The sequence below is a fragment of the Culex quinquefasciatus genome, chromosome 3 (assembly GCF_015732765.1).
Source record: "Culex quinquefasciatus strain JHB chromosome 3, VPISU_Cqui_1.0_pri_paternal, whole genome shotgun sequence".
NCBI lineage: Eukaryota > Metazoa > Arthropoda > Insecta > Diptera > Culicidae > Culex > Culex quinquefasciatus.
The window spans coordinates 56,569,568-56,591,198 of NC_051863.1; the positions used below are offsets into that span (position 1 = coordinate 56,569,568).

The 21,631-nt window shown below is 38.5% G+C and overlaps 1 protein-coding gene across 3 annotated transcripts; it reads right to left on the reverse strand.

Annotated features, from left to right (window-relative positions):
• Positions 1-652: 652 nt before the first annotated feature.
• Positions 653-19,151, reverse strand: LOC6039722 (V-type proton ATPase catalytic subunit A). 3 transcript variants are annotated; one of them, XM_001849223.2, is made up of 5 exons: positions 18,990-19,151; positions 18,381-18,504; positions 8,755-10,033; positions 8,298-8,694; positions 653-955 (listed from the first exon to the last, which is right to left on the reverse strand). In XM_001849223.2, the coding sequence occupies exons 2-5, from the start codon at positions 18,454-18,456 to the stop codon at positions 863-865; spliced, it is 1,845 nt and encodes a 614-aa protein (XP_001849275.1). In that variant the 5' UTR covers positions 18,457-18,504; positions 18,990-19,151; the 3' UTR covers positions 653-862. The 3 variants fall into 3 exon arrangements, with proteins under 3 accessions (XP_001849275.1, XP_038115835.1, XP_038115836.1); XM_038259907.1 differs by lacking the exon at positions 18,990-19,151 and adding an exon at positions 18,679-18,853; XM_038259908.1 differs by lacking the exon at positions 18,990-19,151 and adding an exon at positions 18,579-18,853.
• Positions 19,152-21,631: the final 2,480 nt, after the last annotated feature.

Here is a 21,631-nt window from a genome sequence, read left to right on the forward strand (position 1 = left end):
TTGCTTCAGAATTCTGAGAAATTTTGAAAATTGGCACTTTTTTCCTCACTAAAACTCAAATATCTCGGCTCTGGAGTGTCGAAATTGCATTTTCTCAGAGAGAAAAATGTTCGCCATGAAATTTCCTACAAGCTGCACGTATTGGTTTTACTGAGAAAAATAGGCTACCCTAAATTAAATGAACATTTCTGAAAAAAGTTTCGAAAAAATGCGATTTTTTCGACACAAATCCGCCTGGGAGAGTCCAAAAACTTAAATTTTCGTCCAATATTGATAGTGCATCTTAATCTATGGACAAAAACCTATCGTTTGAAGATAATACACACCTGATCGAAACAGTTTTTGTATTGATTCCAAGCGATTTTAGAAAATGTGTTCAAAAAAGTGACTTTTTTCAGTAAATCGACTAGGGGGTGCGAGAAAGTATTTTATTATTTTTTCTTGTCTAAGAAAACATTGTTCCTAACATCATAATCTACCATTTAAGAAGTGAGCACCTGAAATTCCTCGACATGACCTCAAAATGGGACAGGCTACTAAATACTCCTGTAAAATGGTGCCCGTGGCCACCACGGGAGGTGTCATTCCGCCGGCCACGGTCACAGCTTTCGATACCATCGTTTTATTTTTTTTTATAAGTGTGTTTCTGTTATTTGTGTGTGTGTTATTTGCTGCTTTTTGCTCTATTTAGCCGACTTTTGCCTGTGTTGCACTATTTTTACATGATTTTTCTTATCTTTCTCTGTCTTCTGTCTCTACAGACTTGTTACATTTATAATGAAAACACTAAAACTGTTTTTAAGGAATTTCGGAAAGACGTGCGATCGCTCGCACGTTTCGGAGCGCATGCGCGCACAGGTGCTTAATCCTCCAGGTTACGGAACGCCTGCTGCAGATCCTCGTACAGCTGGTCGAAATCGGCCTTGATCTTCGCCTCGCCGTCCTTCACTGGGTCCTGAGAAGGTCCGAGAGGTGGTTGCGTGGCGCGAGCAGGAATTTAAGAGGAAAAAAAGCCACAAAAGTGGGATATTTAGTGGAAAATTTTAAAGAAGTTTCATGAAATTGTGATGAAGTGAAAATTTTAATTAGATAAACTTAAACACTTTTTAAATTTTGATCTTAACATAGGGTGTATGACCCTATTTTGGACCTAGTACCTATTTTGGACCTATTTTTATTAATCGAGGTATTTCAGGCTTTTTAAGTACGAATTTACTGAATCCAACCAACAGAAAGTGTAAGCAGGATCGTTTTGTAGCTTACCTCTTCCAAAAATGTTAACATTTTTGATTATTTCCGCTTTTTCAGCCACTTTTTCGAATGCCACTCGCATTTCCTATAATTTTCCTAGCACATCGATTAGGTCCAAAAATTTCGGCCTCGTTGCTTATCACTTTTGGCTCGGAACACCTTGTTTAACTTTCTGTTTTTCACTAGCATTAAGCTATTTTCAGCCGGTTTCCGAGTAATGTAAGTGTTATTTATTTAATACTTTTATGTTTTTAGTCACTAAACCGTTGAAATTACTGATCTATAGTTAAAAAAACTCAATTGAAAAATATTTTCAAATCAGCCGCGTTGGATCAGTTTTTGGAGCTACTTTTCCTCCATTCAAGGCTATCACCAATACATGTATAACTAGGTGTTGCCAGTTTTGTTTATGAATTTATTTCGTTACTTAATTGAAATTTAATGCCAAGTTTTTACTTAAAAACTTGGACTAGTTTTTCCGACTGTAATTATTTCAAATAAAACTAAGCTTTAAAAAGCAAATGATAAACATAAACCATGAAAATATGATTTTTTAATGATAACAATGCAAATTAATTATAAAGATAGGGATGATTTTTAAGACTAATTGGAATCTGGCTTAAAATTTAAACTGATGTTGATATATTTTTCTCGCAACCTCATTTTCACCAATTTAGCTGCATCTATTAATAATTGCTTGCTTCAAAAATGCAATCTGGCTACCCTGCTGGAATTGAACTGGAAACGATTGAAAAACCAAAAGGGCCTAGTTCATTCAATCGTCAGCTGTCACCGTGACATGCGCTGTCAACTTTGCTCAAGAGTGGTTTTGATAAGGTCGTATGAATTTATTTAAAATAATCTTGGGTTAGTTTTAAAAAGATCCTAAGTGCTAGTCGATAAGTTTTCGATAAATTTACGAATTATAAAACTTAAAAATGTATTGAATTGTCATCTGCACGTCTTTTAAATGCTCTCTACTGGAAAACAATAAAAAAAATCACATCAGGGATACCCTCTGACTCGATTCCTTGAGCAAAAATAAGTATTAAGGTGGCTAATAATAAATTACATTTTTAGATGACTGCGTCATTCATGTTAGAAACACAAATAAACTATAAATTTGATCAAAATATTTCGATGATTGTTCAATTTTCCTTGTTCTGAAGTGTAAGTGTAACTGTATCTCCAGCTTTGAAAATTTATAATTTTTTGTGGGAATTTAAATCATTTCGAAAAAACAATCTAAGAGATTTTGAAACAAGAGGTGTGTGAAACAATTGCGATAAATGGAGAGCTAGTTGAGTCTTTGGGCACTTCGCAGTGTTGCTAGTTGGCCAAATTGCAGCTTTCAGAGCATCCCGGATCGTTTCCTACAAGCTCCGGAAAGGAGAGACAATATTAAATCATTGCAACTGTTAGAAAAATAAAAATCTTCGAAAAAAATTGTAGCATTAGAGGTAAATGCGATGTTAACTTTGAGGATGTAGCTCGGGGGTGGTCCGATTTGGATGAAATTTGGGATTCTTGCATGTTTTGATAGTATCAACAGCTCTGCCAAATTTGAGCAGGATCGGAGAGGGTAATTTTCAAATTTGCACTTTTTCGTGCACAGTTGAGATGGAATGACCCATATACAGAAAAAAAAGTTGAATTTTGGAATGTTGAAAATTTGGTAGGTTGAATATTGAAAAATGTGTAAAAATGTTGATGAATATTCATCAAAAACTGATGAAAATTCATCATTTTCTGGGGTAAAATTTATCATTTATTTTGCCACAAAATCTGTCACCATTTCCTGATGAATATTACCATCATTTTTTTTTCTGTGTAATATAATCAATTTTGAAACTACGCCCCTCCTAGCCGATCCGAACGGTAAGCAATCTTGTCAAATCTTACATTGTTTTTTGAAAGTGCAACATGTAGTTAAACTTTCTGTCAAGCGACTGTAAAGTTTAACATAACAGATGCGAAAGTTTCACACCAAGTTACAAGCTATAATCTCCCTTTAAAATTTCTTGATTGGTGACTAGGTAATATTTGAACTTCAGCTCTGCGTAAAATTTAGAACTGAAGATAAAAAAATCTTTGTAGCTTTTAAGTATCTCTGTCATTCATTTCACTTAAGTTGAGGTGATTTTATTGCGAATAATAACGTCTCAACCCTTTTTTATGTTCTAAATGAACATTTAGTTGGAAGAATACGCAAATTGGAAAATATGACAGCGACTTGCTAAGGATACGTGATTTTTCCATTCAATATAATTAAAACACGTTTAAATTGAAATCCTTTACTTAATAATAATAATTTAAATTCTTAAATAAATCATTTCCAATTTAAATCGTGGATAGGCCCTTTGGTTTATCAACCCAAGTTTTTGTAAGTGTACGTGTTGACGCCGCACGCCGCAATTCAAGTTGTCAAAATTTCAACCAATCAGAGTGTGGGTCCAAAATAGGTTCAACGATGTCTCCAAAATACATTCAATAAGTCCAAAAAGCATCCAAAAAATGTTTTACTTGAAATGTTTATTACTATGAAATGGTTAAATTATTTTCATTTTTCAATAGTACACTTTGTTTAGCATAAATTAAGGCACAAAACAATCCTGAAACGAGCCAAATTAGTTAGACCTTCCCTGAGAACAATGCAAAATATATTGCTGCTTTGCATAGTAGGTCCAAAATAGGGCCATATACCCTATCACCGTGATCCTCGAATCTTGAGCAATCACCAAATTCAAATTCGCGAGTGAAAAACCATTGAACCATTGAATTAAAATTTGGAAATAAAGAAAACCATTTCAGAATAATACAAAAGTGCCATACCAAAAGCAATTTTAATATATTTGTATAACTTTAAGATAAACTAGCATACCACTTTTACTTTTAAAAATACTAGTATAATTATCGAGTCATTCCCAAACTCATTATTTTCTTCTTGAAAATCGTCCAACTTGTACTAGAAATGATCTTATTGAACGATACTGGACGCAGGATGTAGAACATTGATTTTTGAATATCACAATTTAGAACACTTATGCCGAGTATCCCAGTTGGGCAGGAATTCCGGATTTGCCGGCAAAAAACCCGGATTGCGAAGTGTCTCCGGTGTATTTTTACTAATAAAATTAGAAAACATTAAGCATCACCAAAACTAAATAAACTGCCGTTTACTTAAGGAGGTATTAGACTATGACAAACAAACAAAATCGCTTTTTTCGTGTTTGACAGTTCGCCAAACTCGCAAACAACGCAGAATGTATGCAGGCTGACGTTTCTGCAATCGAATGTAGGCAAACAATCAAAGCAGGCAAACTGTCAAACTTTCAAAAAGCGCGAGTTTGTTTGTCATAGTTTAATACCTCCTTTAGTTTACTTGCAAGCAGTGAAATAACAATTGGGTCCTAAAATGAAGCTTAGAATGCTGGTATTGTTGTTTACAGCGATTAAGCGTATTTTTCTGAGTACAATGACCCTTTGTACGACCACAAAGAGTTTAAAATGGATTTTTAAATCAATTTTGAAAAATTAACCTCGCGGTCCTTGTTGACAGAAAGGCTCCTACTTGACAGCTCATTCCAAGGGGACCATAGTTGATCCATCGAAAAATGTTGTCTTGTAAAAAAATACATTAAAATGAAAAAAGTGATCAGAAATGGGTTTTAATCGTGTTTTTTACCGATGTACATAAAAATTGACATAGGGCTTAAGTAGCCAATTTTAACCTGTTTTGAATGTTAAAGGCAAATTGGGACAATTCCGGTACATTCGAATTTTCGGCCCTAACAGGGGGGCAGACATGCATCGGCACTAAGAGCTCTTCTTAACGGCACTCAACTTGTTCTGGTTGGCATTTAAGTTTAAAGTAATGTTATGCTTGTTGCCAGTTAAAAACGTCTTGTTTTTAGCATGAATAATGTGTAGAAAACATTGGTTCATTGGGAAAACCGACTTCAGGTATATTTTCATGTGACTGTTCTCATAAGCTCTTAAGAAGAACGTCTTAAAAGCTCTTTGAGTGCACTTAACGGTTCTTAACCTATATCTCACTTGGTTTATTATATAGACTCTCAGGGTCTTCGGGAGCCTTAAAGATTAGCGTAATAAGTGTGCTCTAAATACTGGCACAACATGCTGGGAATCATCTACGCCAAATGCCAAACAAGTTCTTCTAAAAGAGGAGTTAGAGCGGATGCACGTCTGCAGGGGGGTGTACTTTTCAATAATTTTCAAATATTCATGTTATATTTCAAGCGACATGTCAAAACACTTGTAATAACTATTTTAAAGTGTTTGAAGAAAATAAAAACGTTACTTAATCCACCTTTAGGTGGTTGGTGCCTTCCTTGCAGTCATTAAAGTGAAAACACTACACAGCTTCGAAAAAGTGAATAAATAACACTTTGTTTTATCAAAATATCTGAGATCCAGCCTCAAAAAAGTGTATTGAAAACACTAAAGTACTTATAACATTTGGGCTCGTTGGAAGGTCTTTTGATTACCTATCCAATGATGGGTCGCATAGATCCAAATTTTTTTTTTATCAAAATATTTGAGATCCGGCCTCAAAAAAGTGTATAAATATCACTTAAGTGCTCATAACTTTTGATTGGGTTGTCAGATCATCAACCTTTCGAATGCGTTGGAAACGTTTTTCAAATACCTTTCTAAAAATATGTAGGATGACGGGGTTTCTTACAAAAACCACCCTTTTTACAATCGTCAAAAGTTTAGCTAAAATCGTTTTTTAGCATAACTTTTGAAGTACTTTACTAAACTTCAACATATTAACTAGGGTCTTGTGGGACCCCAAGACGGATCGAATAAGACCAAAACGGTCCAAATCGGTACAGCCAGTCCGGAGATAATCGTGTGCATATTTTCGGGTGCACGGACTTACAGACATACACACGCACAGACATTTGTTCAGAATTTGATTCCGAGTCGATAGATATACTTGAAGGTGGGTCTACGAGGTCAATTAAAGAAGTTCATTTTTCGAGTGATTTTAAAGCCTTTCCTCGTTGAGGTGAGGAAGGCAAAAATATGCTTTCGCCCCCTAAGCAAAGTTGCCAAATCTTGAAAAAACTCAAATTTCGATCCCAATTGGGATCCTTTTTCGAAAATGTTCAGCGACATCATGCAACAAAGCGTTCTGTTCCCTTCAATCACGAATGGTGATCCCAAATGGTTAAGAAACATCCAGAAACTGATAGATCCGTCCGTGCAATCCGAAATAAGTCCGGTAAAACTGAAACAGATGAAATTATTCAAAAACTAGATCTTTTGCAACCGGAAGCGTCCAACTTTTATCAAAAACGAATATTCCGAGTGGTAAGTATCGCTTCCCGAGCGTTTATGTATGAGGGCCAATACGCATCTCGCAAGACTAGGTCTTTAACAAAGGTTTTATCAAGGCTTTGAGGATGTTGTTAGGATTCAGTTGTAAAGCCTTGGACTCCTATGTAGGTTTTATAAATAGGCCGTAACAACCTTTTGCGGAGGTCATTTTGGGTTTTAAGTGGGGTTTATCAAGGTTCTGGGGAGTTTGTTACGACTAAGGGGTTTTAATGTTGGTTTTGGCTGATAGGTTTTTTAGCGGTTGTGACAGCTTTGATAAAGCCTAAAATGTTACTTGGGTTGTGATTGTTATAAATCTCGTTTTTTGCCAAAATTATTTAAAATTGATTCCAACCTTGTTTTTGCTTTCGATTGGGACTCCGATTTGACAGTTCGATGACCCTGAGAGTAGAGGTGAGCAAACCCGCTTTTTTTTGGAGCCGCTCATTAAAAAGAGCGGCTCTTTTGAACGGCTCTTTCGCTCTTTTTGAAAATTTAGGAAAAAAGCTGTTCAATTGTGTGATTTTTGAAGTTTTTTAGTGGTATAACAAATTTAATTAATTTTTTTTTTGTTCGTTCGCTCTTTTTAGTGAACCGGCTCTTTGAGCGGCTTGCTCTTTTTTTGCCCACCTCTACCTGAGAGTGACACTTCGCCTCCCCTTATTTGCTGAAGCACGAAGTGATTTGTTTACCTTTTTTGGTACCCTCCGCAAACGACAAGCCATACAAAATTGCTGCCGGAGCTTTTCCGGGCAAGATCCGAAAAAATAACCGGCAGCAATTTGTATTGATTTGACGTTTGATAAGGGTGCTTAAAAGTTTGGTTATGTTCTGCTTGCAAAAGACAATAGGCTCTCTAAAGAAAATGGGTCAAGAAATGGCTTTACCAACAGCATAACAAAGGGAGCGTTATTTTATTACGTAACACAGTTGGGGGGACGGGATTTGTCGAAGGCAGTGTTACGCTCCATACAAAAGAATTGAAATTTGAATGGAAATGTTGTTACAAAGGGTGGGGACGGGGTCTGAAAATTCAAATTTTCACGTTACGTAATAAAAGAACGCTGCAAAAGGAAAGGGAACGATTTGTTGAGGCTTTTTTTCACCCTCTATAGCAGCGGATATTTCTACACCATGTTCTAAAACAGTCGACTTTAAATCAAAAAAAAAAACGCCAAAATTTGGGTCCTAAAATGAAGCATAGATTGCTGATATTATTGTTTACAGCGATAAAGCTTATTTTTCTGAGTACAATGACCCTTTGTACGACCACAAACAGTTTAAAATGGATTTTAAAATCAATTTTGAAAAATTAACCTCGCGGTTCTTCTTGAAAGAAAAGCTCCTGCTTGACAGCTCGTTCCAAGGGGACCATAGTTGATCCATTGAAAAAATGTTGTTTTGTATTTTTTTTTTTTTTTTGCGTTAAGATGAAAAAAAGTGATCAGAAATGGTTTTTAATCGTGTTTTTTACCGTTGTACATAAAAATTGACACAGGGTTTTAGTACCCAATTGTGTAATTCTATGATTTCGGAATGCCTACACCCGTCCGGCAGCAAAACACCAAAAGTGGCCACTAAAATTTTACTTAGATTTTTTATGCCAGTGAATCTCAACTAGGCCTCAACAAAAAAGCATTCAAAATTATGAAATGATGACCGTTTGAGATGATAAGAGAGATAAAACACTCGCCACCTACCTTGAACTTCATCGACGACAGCTGGTACAGGATGTTGCCCATCGCCTCGCGGATCACGTTCCAGGTGATCTTGTTCTCGGACTGGGCCGTGGTCTCGACGGCGTGGCGGGCCATGTCGTAGAAGCCGATAATGTTTCGCAGCATGCCGACCGTCTTGTAGAACGGACAGAACCGATCGTACGCCGAGTACGAGTTCTGCTGCAGGAAGTCGTCCTTGAGCAGCTTGGCCACCTCGAGGGTGATCTTGTCGGTTTCGGCGAGGGACGCCTTACCGACCAGCTGCACGATTTCGGACAGATCTTCCTCCTCCTGCAGGATCTCCTTGACCTTGGTACGCAGCGGCACAAACTCCTGGAAGTTCTTGTCGTAGAAGTCGTCCAGGGCGCGCATGTACTTACTGCGAGAGGGGAGAATTGTTAGTTAACGCATTCACCCTTAGGACACTCAAATTGCTTACCTGTAGGAAATCAACCAGTTGATCGAGGGGAAGTGCTTACGCTGAGCGAGCTTCTTGTCCAAACCCCAGAACACCTGCACGATACCGAGGGTGGCGGACGTGACGGGATCGGAGAAGTCACCACCGGGCGGCGATACGGCACCGACGATGGACACGGAACCCTCGCGCTCCGGGTTTCCGAGACACTTGACGCGACCGGCACGCTCGTAGAAGGAAGCGAGACGAGCGCCCAGGTAGGCCGGATAACCGGAATCGGCAGGCATCTCAGCGAGACGACCGGAGATTTCACGCAGAGCCTCGGCCCAACGGGAGGTCGAATCGGCCATCATGGACACGTTGTAACCCATGTCACGGAAGTACTCGGACAGCGTGATACCGGTGTAGATGGAAGCTTCACGAGCGGCGACAGGCATGTTGGACGTGTTGGCGACCAGCGCGGTACGCTTCATGATGGACTCGGTCACGCCGTCAATTTCGACCGACAGCTCGGGGAAATCACGCAATACTTCAGACATTTCGTTACCACGTTCGCCGCAACCGACGTACACGATGACATCCGAGTTGGAGTACTTGGACAGGGCCTGCGAGATGACAGTTTTACCGCAACCGAAGGCACCGGGGATGGCAGTGGTACCACCCTGGACGCAAGGGAACAGCGAATCCAGCACACGCTGACCGGTCAACAGCGGATGGTTAGCGGGCATCTTCTCCGTCACTGGACGGGGCTGACGCACGGGCCACACCTGCAACATGCTGTACTTGTTGACCTCCCCGTCGAACTCCGTCTCCAGGATAATGTCCTCGACGGTGTAGTTGCCGGGCGGGGCAATGTAACGCACGGTACCTTTGGCACGTGGCGGCACCAGCAGCTTGTGCTTGACCAGTGTGTTCTCGTGCACCAAACCGTACAGATCTCCACCGGTGATGTGCGAGCCGACCTTCACGTTCATCGGGTTGAAGCCCCAGCTCTGGGTACGCGACAGCGACGGCGTGTTGATACCCTTCGGGATGTAGATCGACTGGGTCAGCTCGTTGATGTCCTTCAGCGGACGCTGGATACCGTCAAAGATGCTGCCCATGATACCGGGGCCAAGTTCCACGGACAGGGGCTTGCCCGTACGCAGCACGGGATCGCCCACGGTGACGCCGGACGTTTCCTCGTACACCTGGATGGTGGCCATGTCGCCCTCCAACCGAATGATCTCACCGACCAGCTCGTAGTAACCGACACGGACCAGCTCGTACATAGCCGAACCGGCCATCTTCTCGGCCGTTACGACTGGAAAGAAGAAGAAAATTTTGAGCTTATTTTTGTTGGTATGTTTTATTTTATTTTTAGGGGGAATTTTTCCTTAGATTTTTTCAGTACAGTCCAGACTTGATAATAGAAGCACGAACATTTTTTTATCTTCAATTTTCTTATTTTTCGCAATTCGCAATTCGCAATTTTCAGTGTAAGAACGGGCCTTGACCGATCTTATGCACCAGGTTCCCGACGAACACGCACTGCCCTTACACCTACATCTCACCCTTGCTCTGAGTCAGTACGAGCAGCACGCTAGAACACGCTTTGAGTGTTCGTGCCAGGCATGCACACCTTCTTTCCGGTTACGCATTTTAACTCGGCCGGGGTGGTACATTAAGTAGGGTTTGATGTAAGTATAAGCGCCTAACCATTTATAGTGTGCCTATCAACTTTCATTAAAGCAAAAACTGTTTTATTTTTAGTTTGAATTCAAAAACTAGTTGTTATTTTACTGTTTATTGTTTTCTCCTGAAATCTTTCCTAGTGTTGAGTCGTGTTTTTATGATGCTATTTCTTTTGTCGCGGTGTTTTGTTACAATATTTTGGTCCTAAGCATTTTAGAAAAGTTTTTCAAAAGTACAATAGTAATATTTGCGTTAATCCTTTAATCATCTCATAAATTGAGTCAGGGCTCGAACCTCACTTGCTTAAGAAAAAGGTGAAGTTTTAAAACAACGGACACTGAAAGAAATATACTATGTAAAGAATCAATAGTAAAAGAAAGATAGTAATTTATGAAGAAGATAAAGAAATTAACAATAGTTAATAAATAGAGGTAACAAACATGCTTAGATTGTATTGAGGGCAATTTACAGGGAAGATGAGAAGTTATTGAAATAGATAAATAAAGAAAAGGCACATGATAAACAAAATTGACATCACTGCCAAATTAAGGGAAAGCAGACAGTTTGTTGCAGCAGCATCAATTAGTAAAATAGAGTGGAAAAGCGTTGAGAAATAAGAGAGTCAAATAAGTAAAATCGAAATCAAATGGAGGATAGTAAACAAAAGCCGTTTAAGAAAATCAGTGAAAAATAAACAGATGATAGATGGTAGCTGGAAATGGAAAGGAGAGAGGAAACCCCGTTCTGCAACGTTCAGGTACATCCACAGCAGTTGACTCAACATACAGCGAATCTAAACAATACCGTCTACAATCACAAATTACTTCCCTTTCCCACATTGACGCGCCCCTTTCTTCTAGCCGTCTCGACTCTGACCCTCGCTTGTCAAAGGTTTATGATCCGTTTCCACAGGCCACCAGCTAGGTCATCATGAAAACCAAGCCAACGTGGAGGTAAGAAAATAGGACACTTGCAAGGAACCAGAGCTATACTGTCCTGATCAAGAAAGATCTAACAGGACTACGGACGTAGTCAGTGACGCTCCTTCCAGGGTGTTCCTCGCCTGAGCGTCAACTGAAGAGATATCATCAGAATCATTCGCACTTGGCCTGCTTCAATTTTCTTATTTTTTACATCAAATTCGAGTTTTGCGACACCATTTTGAAAAAAAATGAGTGGTTCATTGCCTGTTACATTACTAAATGACACATTCTCCAGCGACAAAAACGACACGTTTTGGCTAATAGGTCGAACATTTTAAAAATGTATTCATTTTTATTGTAAGGTATGCACTTCGGAAGAAAACGGTCAAGAAAAATTTCAAATGGGAAGCAGCGGCAGCGCAAGCAAGTCAGAGAGGGTGAAGAAAAGCCCCAAGAAAAACGTTCCCTCTCCTTTGTTTTGCTGTTCGTAAAGCTGTTTCTTGACCCCTTTCCTTCCGATCTGCAGACTAGCCTTATATTGGTCCAATCACATAGAACACCAAAATCTCTGCGCAGGCTTAATTCAAGGGGAAGCATAAACTTTGGGGTCCTCAAAAACAAGTACACTTTGAATTGTTCAAAAATATTTAAACAGGGCAGAATGGGTTTTCTTTAAATATTGTATGGAGAATTAGTGCGGTTCGGTTCTCCTACATATTGCATGTAATTTTTTGTTGTATGTATACAAGAGCGACGAGCCGCTTTCTTCTTCATACATACTTTGGAGAAAAATCATTCGGCCCCAAAGTTCATGCTTCCCTTCGAGTTGAGCCTGCGCACTCATTTTTGTCATTTTTTGCAGGTCAGTGTCATAAATCGCAGCTGGATCAACAATGACAAATGTTTTTCATAAAGGAGCTATTAGACTATGGCAAACAAACAAACAAACTTTTTGACAATTTGGTAGTTCGACTGCCTGTATTTGTTTGAAGAAATGTCAGCCTGCATATCAAGGAGCCATTACACTACCGCAAACAAACAAACTCGCACTTTTTCTTGTTTGACAGTTTGCCAAACTCGCAAACTTGTTTGCAGCAAACTCGCATTCAAGGCAAAATCGAGCCAAACATTTCATTAGGGCACAAAACCAAAAACCGCGATTCGAAAAAATCGCTTGTAAAAAGTGGACAACTTGTTTCAATTCCTATTTAAAAAAGAAGCTTGACTGATGGTATTTTTACTGATGATACGATAAAACACATCATTATCCTCAACTCTGCTTAAATTCTTCTTAATTTTTGTTGATTTTCTTAATCAAACCCATAATTTGAAAAAAAAAAAATCGTTATTGGGCCCTTTTAACTTTCCAACTGTTGTTCATAATGGGCCCTTTCTAAATGCAATTTCGATGAGAGCTGAAAGGGCACTAAAGCGCTGTCACCGGATTGTTGTTTGGAATTATGTTTACGGGCCCTTTTGTTTAGTTAGAAATAATGAGTAATTCAGTAGAAATTTTGATTATTGGTGAAGTTTTGTGATTGAATAGTGTAGATAAGGTATGTGTAACATAAAAATTCTTCAAAAGTGTACTGAAAAGCAGCCGCGGGACCGTTTTAAATATTGTTTTTTGACGAAGTTTTTCTCTGCAGAAATCCTTGGGAAAAAGTAAACCAAACTTTTTTTTGAAGTAAATTAGTGTTAAGAATGTATGAAAAGTTCACTTTATAACACAAAAAGTTCCTCAAGTACGAGAACGTAACCAAAAATAAAAGGGCACATTTAACTTTTTTTTTTGGTTTGCAGTGAACATGGTTATGTGCCCTTTTGTGTTTTTGATTTTTTCAATAGGAAATTGTTTGTTATCAATCTGATTCTTGGAGGGCATGTAGGGAGTGTACTAATGAATGGAATAGGGGAATAATCCCGAATGTTTACGTTTTGGTTTTGTGCCCTAATGAAATGTTTGGCTCGAAATGTACGTTTGTACAAACAAATCCAGGCAAACCAGCCCGGGAGCATGTTGACAGCTCCCATACAAACTGAGCGTACCTCTTTTGTGGGCCCAGTGGGCCTAAGATGGCGGCCTTCGATATTATCTAACCAAACTTTTATAAATGGCGAATAGCTTTAATAAATATAGTTTTTGCCTTGTTTCGTTTTAAAACGACAAAATAAGCAGTCTAACTTCATTTTCTTAAAAACCTTGTTTAGAGATACGCCACGTTCAAATATTAGTCTAGATCAGTTGAAGTGAGCGTGTCGCGAAAGCCGTCACGAAAAAAAAGTTTCCCTTGCAAATTTTGAGTTGCGTATTTAATGGGCGGACTCCGACGAGGCCCACTGGCCATCTGTCGGTGAATACGCGCAACTCACGAAAACTGTCATCTTAGAGTCCGGCTGAGGCAAACAAACAAAGCAGGAAAACTGGCAAACTGTAAAAAAGTGTGAGTTTGTTTTTTTTTTTTTTAACTCCTTAACTAAAAAGTGAGCTACTAACTTCTATGAAACCAAAAAAGGTCAAAATTTCGCTGTTCTCGCTCCGTTGCAACGTCACGGAGTATTCAATGTGGCAAAAAGGAAAAGTTTGACTTAGTTCCATTGTCACTACTTGTAGAAAATTCAATTGGGTACTAAAGCCCTATGTCCAGGGTTGTTACGGAAAAGTCGAAAAAAAATCCGCGCCAGATCCGCGCCGACCCCAAAACCCAATCCGCGCGAAATCCGCGCCATATAAAAAAATTCGCGACAAACATAGAAGAGAGTGACATAATGAATGAAATTTTAAACGAAAAAATTATAATACAGAAAGCATTTGGATCAGTGCCGTTGATCAGTTTGTGGATTCATATCCCACCTGCACCAAGTGGAACCTTTTTTGTCATTTCTGAAACAATATTAGCATTTTTTGTAACAATTTAAATACCGTTGCTTTAAAACAAATTCAAGAAAAACAATTAAATTAAATTAAAAAATTAAAACCATAAAATAAATCACCAAATTATAAAATCTAGGGATTTTGTACATGATAATTCTCAGAATTTTTTTAATTTTTTCAATAAACCTAAAATTTAAAAATTTAAATGTTTATATTGAAAAAACATAGAAAATCTAAAAAGTTTCATAGCTTAATTTTTTTTAAATTCTGTAATTTTTTGAATTTTGTTATTTTGATTTTAATAAAAAATTTATTAATTTGAATTTTTAAGCAGATGTTTTAAAAATAATGAGTTGTAATGTTATGTTAAATTTATATAACAAATCTCAATACATCTTTTAAAAAAAAATCGCTCCTTGAAGATTATTTCAAAGTTTCGTATTAAGAAAAAAAACAATCAATAATTTTTAGAAGAAAATTTTCTTCATTAATAACTGCTTAGAAATTCACGTTTTGAACTCAACGAAAAAGATTGAATTTATTTAATTCCTAATAGGGGAAATCTACCCTTTTCAATCAAACACCTATCTTCGTCATATGGAGAGTAGGCTATAAACTTACCAACAACAGCACCGCCTCGAGTAAGCACGCAAATTTATGCCATTTACTGGCCAAAAAGATCAAATTTAATGCACTTTTGATCATAATTTCTATTTTGCGAGACCATTTCTCATCATTTGGGTGGCACACACATCCACACGCAAGATCAGAGGTTAACTGCTTAACGAAAGTTAAGCAACCAAGATTTGGTAGATTAGATTTAACAATAGATTTGGTAAAAGTTCATCCTTAAATATCTTCAAAAATCAACTAAAGCAGTGTTTGTCCCGACCTGACATCATAGAAAAACTTCTAAAGTCCGTTAATATTTTCGCTTAATTATTTTGTTAGTTAATTCTCCGATTCATTCCCTCGTTTGTATTTGTATCCATCTTGAACACATTTATCTTGGTAGTTTTCTTTTATTTATTTTCAGCCGCTAATCGCCAGAAACCGAACTCCTTAAAAGGTCTACGCCGATGGAGTTCTGGAGCCAGCCGCATCAACTTTGTCGTTACATTTTTATTTAATTTTCAATGACATGTAATCTACTTAATTTGTATTGCACATTGAAAAGAAACAGTTTTTTCAGTCAGCACTTTGCTGGCTTTTTCTGTCAAATAAAAACAATCAACAATCAATCAATCAATCAAAAGTCGCCATCGATATCTTTTCATTTGCGCTAACGATTTCAAAGCGCTTAAGATATAAAATTGCTTCCAACTACAGGCAACATGTTCTTTTGCCCATTAGTTAGTCACTCACTTGAAAAATAATTAGCAAGCACCGTCAAAAAACAAACGTGCTAAGTCTTTTGACGTTTCAATTCCAATTCAATCGAAGGCTGAAGAAAACCGAGCGAGGAGCGAAGGCAAATAAAGAACAAAGGGTGGCCACCAACACCACCAACATGCTGGTGCAGCGCCTGTTGGAGTGAGCAAGTGCTGCCAGGAAACTTTCGCTATAAATGCTACTTTTCGTGAGTGTTCGCTTAAAATTCCATCAATTTTGGCAGCACGAAGCAGACCCAAAAGAGCGCTGGAAGAAAAAAAGAACTAAGCTGAAAATAGAAAAATGGGCGTGGCCCAATGCACTCGACTGATTAGAATGCATTTTTGAAATATTTTTTTCTAAATGCTTGTAAAAGGAATAGCATAACTTTTAATAAAAGTGAAAATAAACAGAAATGTTCACAAAAAGTTGCTCTACTCGTTGGTGTACTTGGTTTTATTGAATTTCAAGGAACAATCCAGATTATCCAGCATCATTCAAACACGACCGCTTATTAGGCTTAAAATTGGCATATTTCCCCTACATCACCGCAAAAACCTTTTTTCAATAAAACATCAATAATTTTGTAATTTTTAGTGTGATTTATCATTCATTCTTGTTCTTTAAACTATTTGACTTCTAACATTTTTTCCGAGTTTATCGATTGCACGGTAGTTTAGATCGTAAAATTAAGTGGAAAAAGGTTTTCCGAAAAATTACGAATTTTTTTAGCTTTGGTGCCTTGGGAAGAGCGGTTTCAAATTGGTCATGTTTTGGGGATGTAAATATGATCAAAAATCGACATTTGACACTTTAGCGCAATTTTGTGGGCAGGTTAAGATTTTTCAGAGCTCTAAAAGTGCAACAAACATCACTTTTCTCTAAAACTTAAACCTGAATTGCTACGTTAAAAAAACTTATTTTCGAAGATTTGCTCAGATCTAAATTTGGTCATAGAAGGCGTAAATTGCGAGATAAAATTTTGATGTCTTCAACAAAGTTTTTTGGATTGGCAATCCCGACTAATTTTTAGAAAACAAAAATATTCCTGAAAAGTTTGATTTCCAAAATCCTCTTATTTTCAACCAAGCTAAAAGTTGTCCTTTTTTCATTTGCAACAATTCTTCTGAAGACACCAAAGCAGTTTTGCGATTTGAACCACTGTGCATTATTCAAGGAATGTTTATATTTTCGAAAAAAATAAATAAATAGAAAATGTATTTACTTATACCTTTTATTCAAACAGGTCTCCTCGAAATGCTGAAAGGTTTCAAAAGGCAGAAATGCTGCAGTGCAAGCGAAAAAACAAAGAGTTAAGGAGGTATTAGACTATGGCAAGCAAACAAACTCGCACTTTTTTGCGTTTGACAGTTTGCGGCAAACTCGCAAACAAGACACGTTTATGCAAACAAATGTTGGCAAACAAACAACGCAGACAAACTGGCAAACTGTCAAAATGTGCGAGTTTGTTTGTCGTACTCTAATGCCTCCTAAACTCTTTGTTTTTTCCGCTTGCGCTGTAGCATTCTGCCTTTAGAAAAAAAAATTCGGCTAATTTGACCCATAAAAAGTTTTTAAGATACTCTTACCAGAGTAGTTTTGACTGTTGTTATTTTGGTTACAAAAATAAGCTTGTCGAATTGAACTCCGTAGTAACAGTTCAATAGGGCGAATCTGCGTTTGTAAACAAGCAGTCTATCCCTTTTGCTTGAGTGACAGTTCACGTCAAATAAGAGGGCGATAGACTGCTTATTTATCAAACGCAGATTCGCCCTATTGAACTGTTACTACGGAACTATTATTTTCATTTTAAAATTAAATTAATTAAATTAAAATTACCAGTCTTTTCAGAGCATTTCTGAGGTTTGACCTCAAAGATTTTTAAATCGAATTTACATGTTATTCTGAAGCCTGCTGCCATGGTTTACCGGAATGCCACTTCAATACCTTCGGTTAAGACGATTTCTAACGTGGAAAGCTGATTTGTAAGTTAGCAAGCCACTTCTCTCAGTTGTTTTCTCGAAAAGGTTGATTAGACAGTGACACATTGTAAAAGTAATTTGAAAATGTCATTAAGCTTAAAGAGATGAAAACAAGTATATTTTCCCACAAAGATACAGTTTAGTGACTTTATTTCAACAATTGCCAACTCCAAACAAATGAGGCTGTAAGTCGCATTTATACGAAATAAATCTACAAGATTACATAACGAAGGTGTGACTCCATTTTATAAAAGAATTTTAACAATCAGCAATCACAAATTATCGCTTGCTGCATCAAACAGCGCGACTTAACTTCGCATCCGATAATTAAGCTAGAAATCAATCAACATAGGCAAAACACATCACAAACACCGCCTTGGGGGGTAGAAAGAGGGTGCCCGGGGGGAGGGAGATTCCTCCATCCGTCGAACATCGCTGTATTGGTGCCGGAGACACGGCGACATCATCCGAAAAGCAGCAGCAGCAAAAACATGACTTTTCATCACCAAGCCATCACAAGTCGTCGAAATGATAAACTTGCTGCTGCTGCTGGGTTTGGGTGACTTTCCGTTCACATGTGATAGTGGTCCACGATTACACCATCACCACCGTCGTCGTTGTCGTCAGTCCCGTGTGTAAATACAGGCGCGATTCGCGCAGCACCACCAGACACATACACCACCAAGTCATGTGACTGACTCTCTGTGGGCTCTTTTGCACTTTTTCTCGATTTTTGGTTTTTAAGAGTTTTGATAAGGGTTTTTGGGGGAACTAACGAGAATTTCACTTAGATTTTCTTCCGGCCATAGGGGATTGACAACTTACCGGGACCGGAAACGGCAAAGACATATCCGAATTTGGACTCGCGGTCCTCATCGGCGATCTTCTTTAGGTTGGACATTTTCGCGATCCGTTCGTCCTGCTGCTGCTTCGCGTCGTCTCAGGTGTTCTGCGGGGGAGAGGAAAAGAAATAAAGATTAATAAAAACATAAATTTTGTTACCATTACTTGCTAAATTGTTACACTTTTCAAAGCAAAGAATATTGGTCAAATTTAGAGCTTCTTCAGAAAGCACTCTAGTCCAAAACACTTCCAATCAGGTGGTGCTGGTCATGTGACCAACCTACGAAATTTCACAACTTTGCCCGTTCAGCACTTGACCACCTCCGGAAAGAGCACAGATTCCGTCCCACAAAACCAACAATTCCTTGATCTAATCACCAGCAAGTTAAATAACACCCGAATTATTGATTGCAAGAAATCCCCTTCTAAAAAAGTGGTCCTCCTGATTTGACAGCTCTCAAAGAAGAAAAATACAACTCCCAGATCGATCGAAAGAAAATGGAATTTCTTCGCCAATCCCCGAAGGGAATGGCCACAAACCCGACCCGAAGCCCAACGCCCGGGTACCGGGTACCAATCCAAAACACTTACGCAGTTGATTTTCGGCAATAAAACGGAAACGGGGCCCTCACTCCAGCCAGCACCTGTGGTGAGCGAAGAAAATCTGGTATCTGGTGACCTGCGACTGTGACCGTCGAACGAACGCGAATGAAAATTTCCCGACGACGTTCCGAAACTGACCCCGTGATGGCAGGGCAAGAGTTGCCAGAGCGTTGGGTGTGAAATCTGTGTCGTACCGTCATGACGTCGTGGGGCTGCAGAGTGAGACATGTCAAATTTACTAGGTTGCCAGATGAGCGTTCAAAAATGTTTACAGTAGTGTTCCGTTAATTCGACAGTTATGTTTTTGTCGTGGCAGTGCGTGGCCGAATGGTTACGCTGTCCGCTTTGTAAGCGGATGATTCTGGGTTCGATTCCCATCTGCTGCAACCTTCCATCGGATGAGGAAGTAAAATGTCGGTCCCGGCCTTGGTTGTTAGGCCGTTCAGTCATTCCAGGTGTAGGAGTCGTCTCCATGCCATAAGTACAAATAACACACCAAACCAAGCCTACTCCGGTGGAATCGCAATCCAAAGGTCGTCAGTTCAAACACTGGGGTGGAAGGTTCCTTGGAGTAAAAAGAGGTTTGGGTGCTCTCCCCATTCAAGCCTTCGGACTCCTAGGTTCGAGCAGAAACTTGCAATAGAGACCACAAAAGACCCGGGGGTCGTTAATGTGGATGGTTTGATTTTTTGATTTTTGTTTTTGTCTATTTATTAGGGGGAGAGGGGATAATATGCACCCCCTAAGGGAAAACTGTGATTTCTCCATTACAGCATTAGGGCTAGTATGCAGATCGGAAGGAAAGGGGTCAAGAAACTGCTTTACGAACAGCAGAACAAAGGAGAGGGAGTGGTTTCTTGGGACTTTTCTTCACCCTCTGACTTGCTTGCGCTGCCGCTGCTGCCCATTTGATTTTTTTCTTGACCGGTTCCTTCCGAAGTGCGTATACCGCTTTACTGTGGAAGAATTTTGTTCGATGTTCTAAACCAACTATTATTCCTCGTCATCTATGTGAAAAAAGTCTTTAAAAACCTCAAAATTGTTCGAAAACGTCAAATTTCTAAAAAAAACATTTCTAATTCATTTCAAACAACCATGCGGGGCAATATGCACCGCAACATTTGGGCAAAATGCACTACAACAACGGGGCAAAATTAGGGACCTACATAGGGAAATGAAATGTTCTGGGAGAAATTTCAAACACCCAAAGTCATTCAAATTTAAGGTTGAAAAACTTGTAGTTTTTCTTTCGTGCTGGCACTTTTTTTATACCGAACAAGCACAAACATAACAAAAACTACCAGATTATTATCAACAACAGTTTTACAATACACTCAACCCCCGGTGGTTGGTCACTTTTTCGTTTGACACTTTTTTAGTTTGTACCCCGTTGGTTGGTCAAAGTCAAACTAAAAAGTGACGAACTGTCACTTTTTACACAGGCCTCACGCACACTATTAGAACAAACGTTTGGTAGTGTGTGTGAGCGCCGTGTAAAAAGGGTGTCAAACTAAAAAGTGACCCCGTTCGTTTGACAACAGTTGGTGTCAAACCATCGGGGTTTGAGTGTACTTGTAATTGTTAGAAGTCTCGTTTTTTTGCCAAAACTATTTTAAATTGATTCCAACCTTGTTCTTGCATGATCTTGTTGCTCGATTAGAACCCCGATTTGACAGTTCGATTGGAACCCTGAGAGTGACATTTCACCTCTCCATATAGGCTCTCTAGGCAAAATGCACCAAAACATGGGGCAAAATGCACCGGGTAAAAGTAGTTTTCACTAGATGACACCGCTGTTTTTACAAAGGAGCTTCACAGCGGTGCATTTTGCCCCAACTACGCTTTTTGTAGAAAATTTACATAAAAATGCATTTTTTGATGTTTTTGGACTCATCTGTCTATAGAATAATGAAGATTATGGCTAAAACTATTGAGGTTACAATATCAATAAATGCTTTTTATATTGTCCAAAAATCATAATGAAAGTTTAATGAAAATTAGATGAAAACACAACATTTTAATGGTTTGCAAATAACTTAAGCTGACTTTATACTACGAAGCTTAATTTTTTCCAGCATGGTTTAGCAATAATAAGCTCACGCAGAAAAATGTTTTGTAAAATCAGCCTGTACGAGGTTTGAATCAACAAATTTTTTGTTGAATATAATCAACGCCGATTTTGCGTTGAAACGAACCTTGATTTTTTCAATTCCACAAAGGCCTTTTGTTGTTTCGAAAATGCTGTTTTGACGTTTGGCGTTGATTCAAGAAAAATAATGATTTTCAAATCAACAAAACGTTTTGTTGATTCAAATATGCCTTATTTTTCTGAGTGCTTACAATTTCTATATTTTTTTCCCGAACAATTCTTCCAAATACCGAGAAAAGCAGGAGGTGCATATTACCCCCTCTCCCCCTACACTGAAAATCCAACCTCGAATCCAACCATGATATTTTTATCGGATTCCTCGGAAAATTTTAGTACACCTCTGATCGCATAAATGTCCATTTCATCACTTTGTTCTAGAAATCAGGGGGATATCCAGTTTTTTCGCGAAAACTTAACACGAAGCTTTATGTGTGGGACAAACTTCAAATGCATTTTTCTCACGAGGTGGTCACTCCAAATA

Excerpts from the sequence above, each read along its gene's own strand:
- LOC6039722 (XM_001849223.2), bottom strand. The coding sequence starts at position 18,456 with ATGTCCAACCTAAAGAAGATCGCCGATGAGGACCGCGAGTCCAAATTC. Across the intron at positions 10,034-18,380 it reads CTTTGCCGTTTCCGGTCCCG|TCGTAACGGCCGAGAAGATG; the intron begins GTAAGTTGTCAA and ends TCTTCTTTCCAG. Across the intron at positions 956-8,297 it reads TGTCGTCGATGAAGTTCAAG|GACCCAGTGAAGGACGGCGA; the intron begins GTAGGTGGCGAG and ends GGACCTTCTCAG.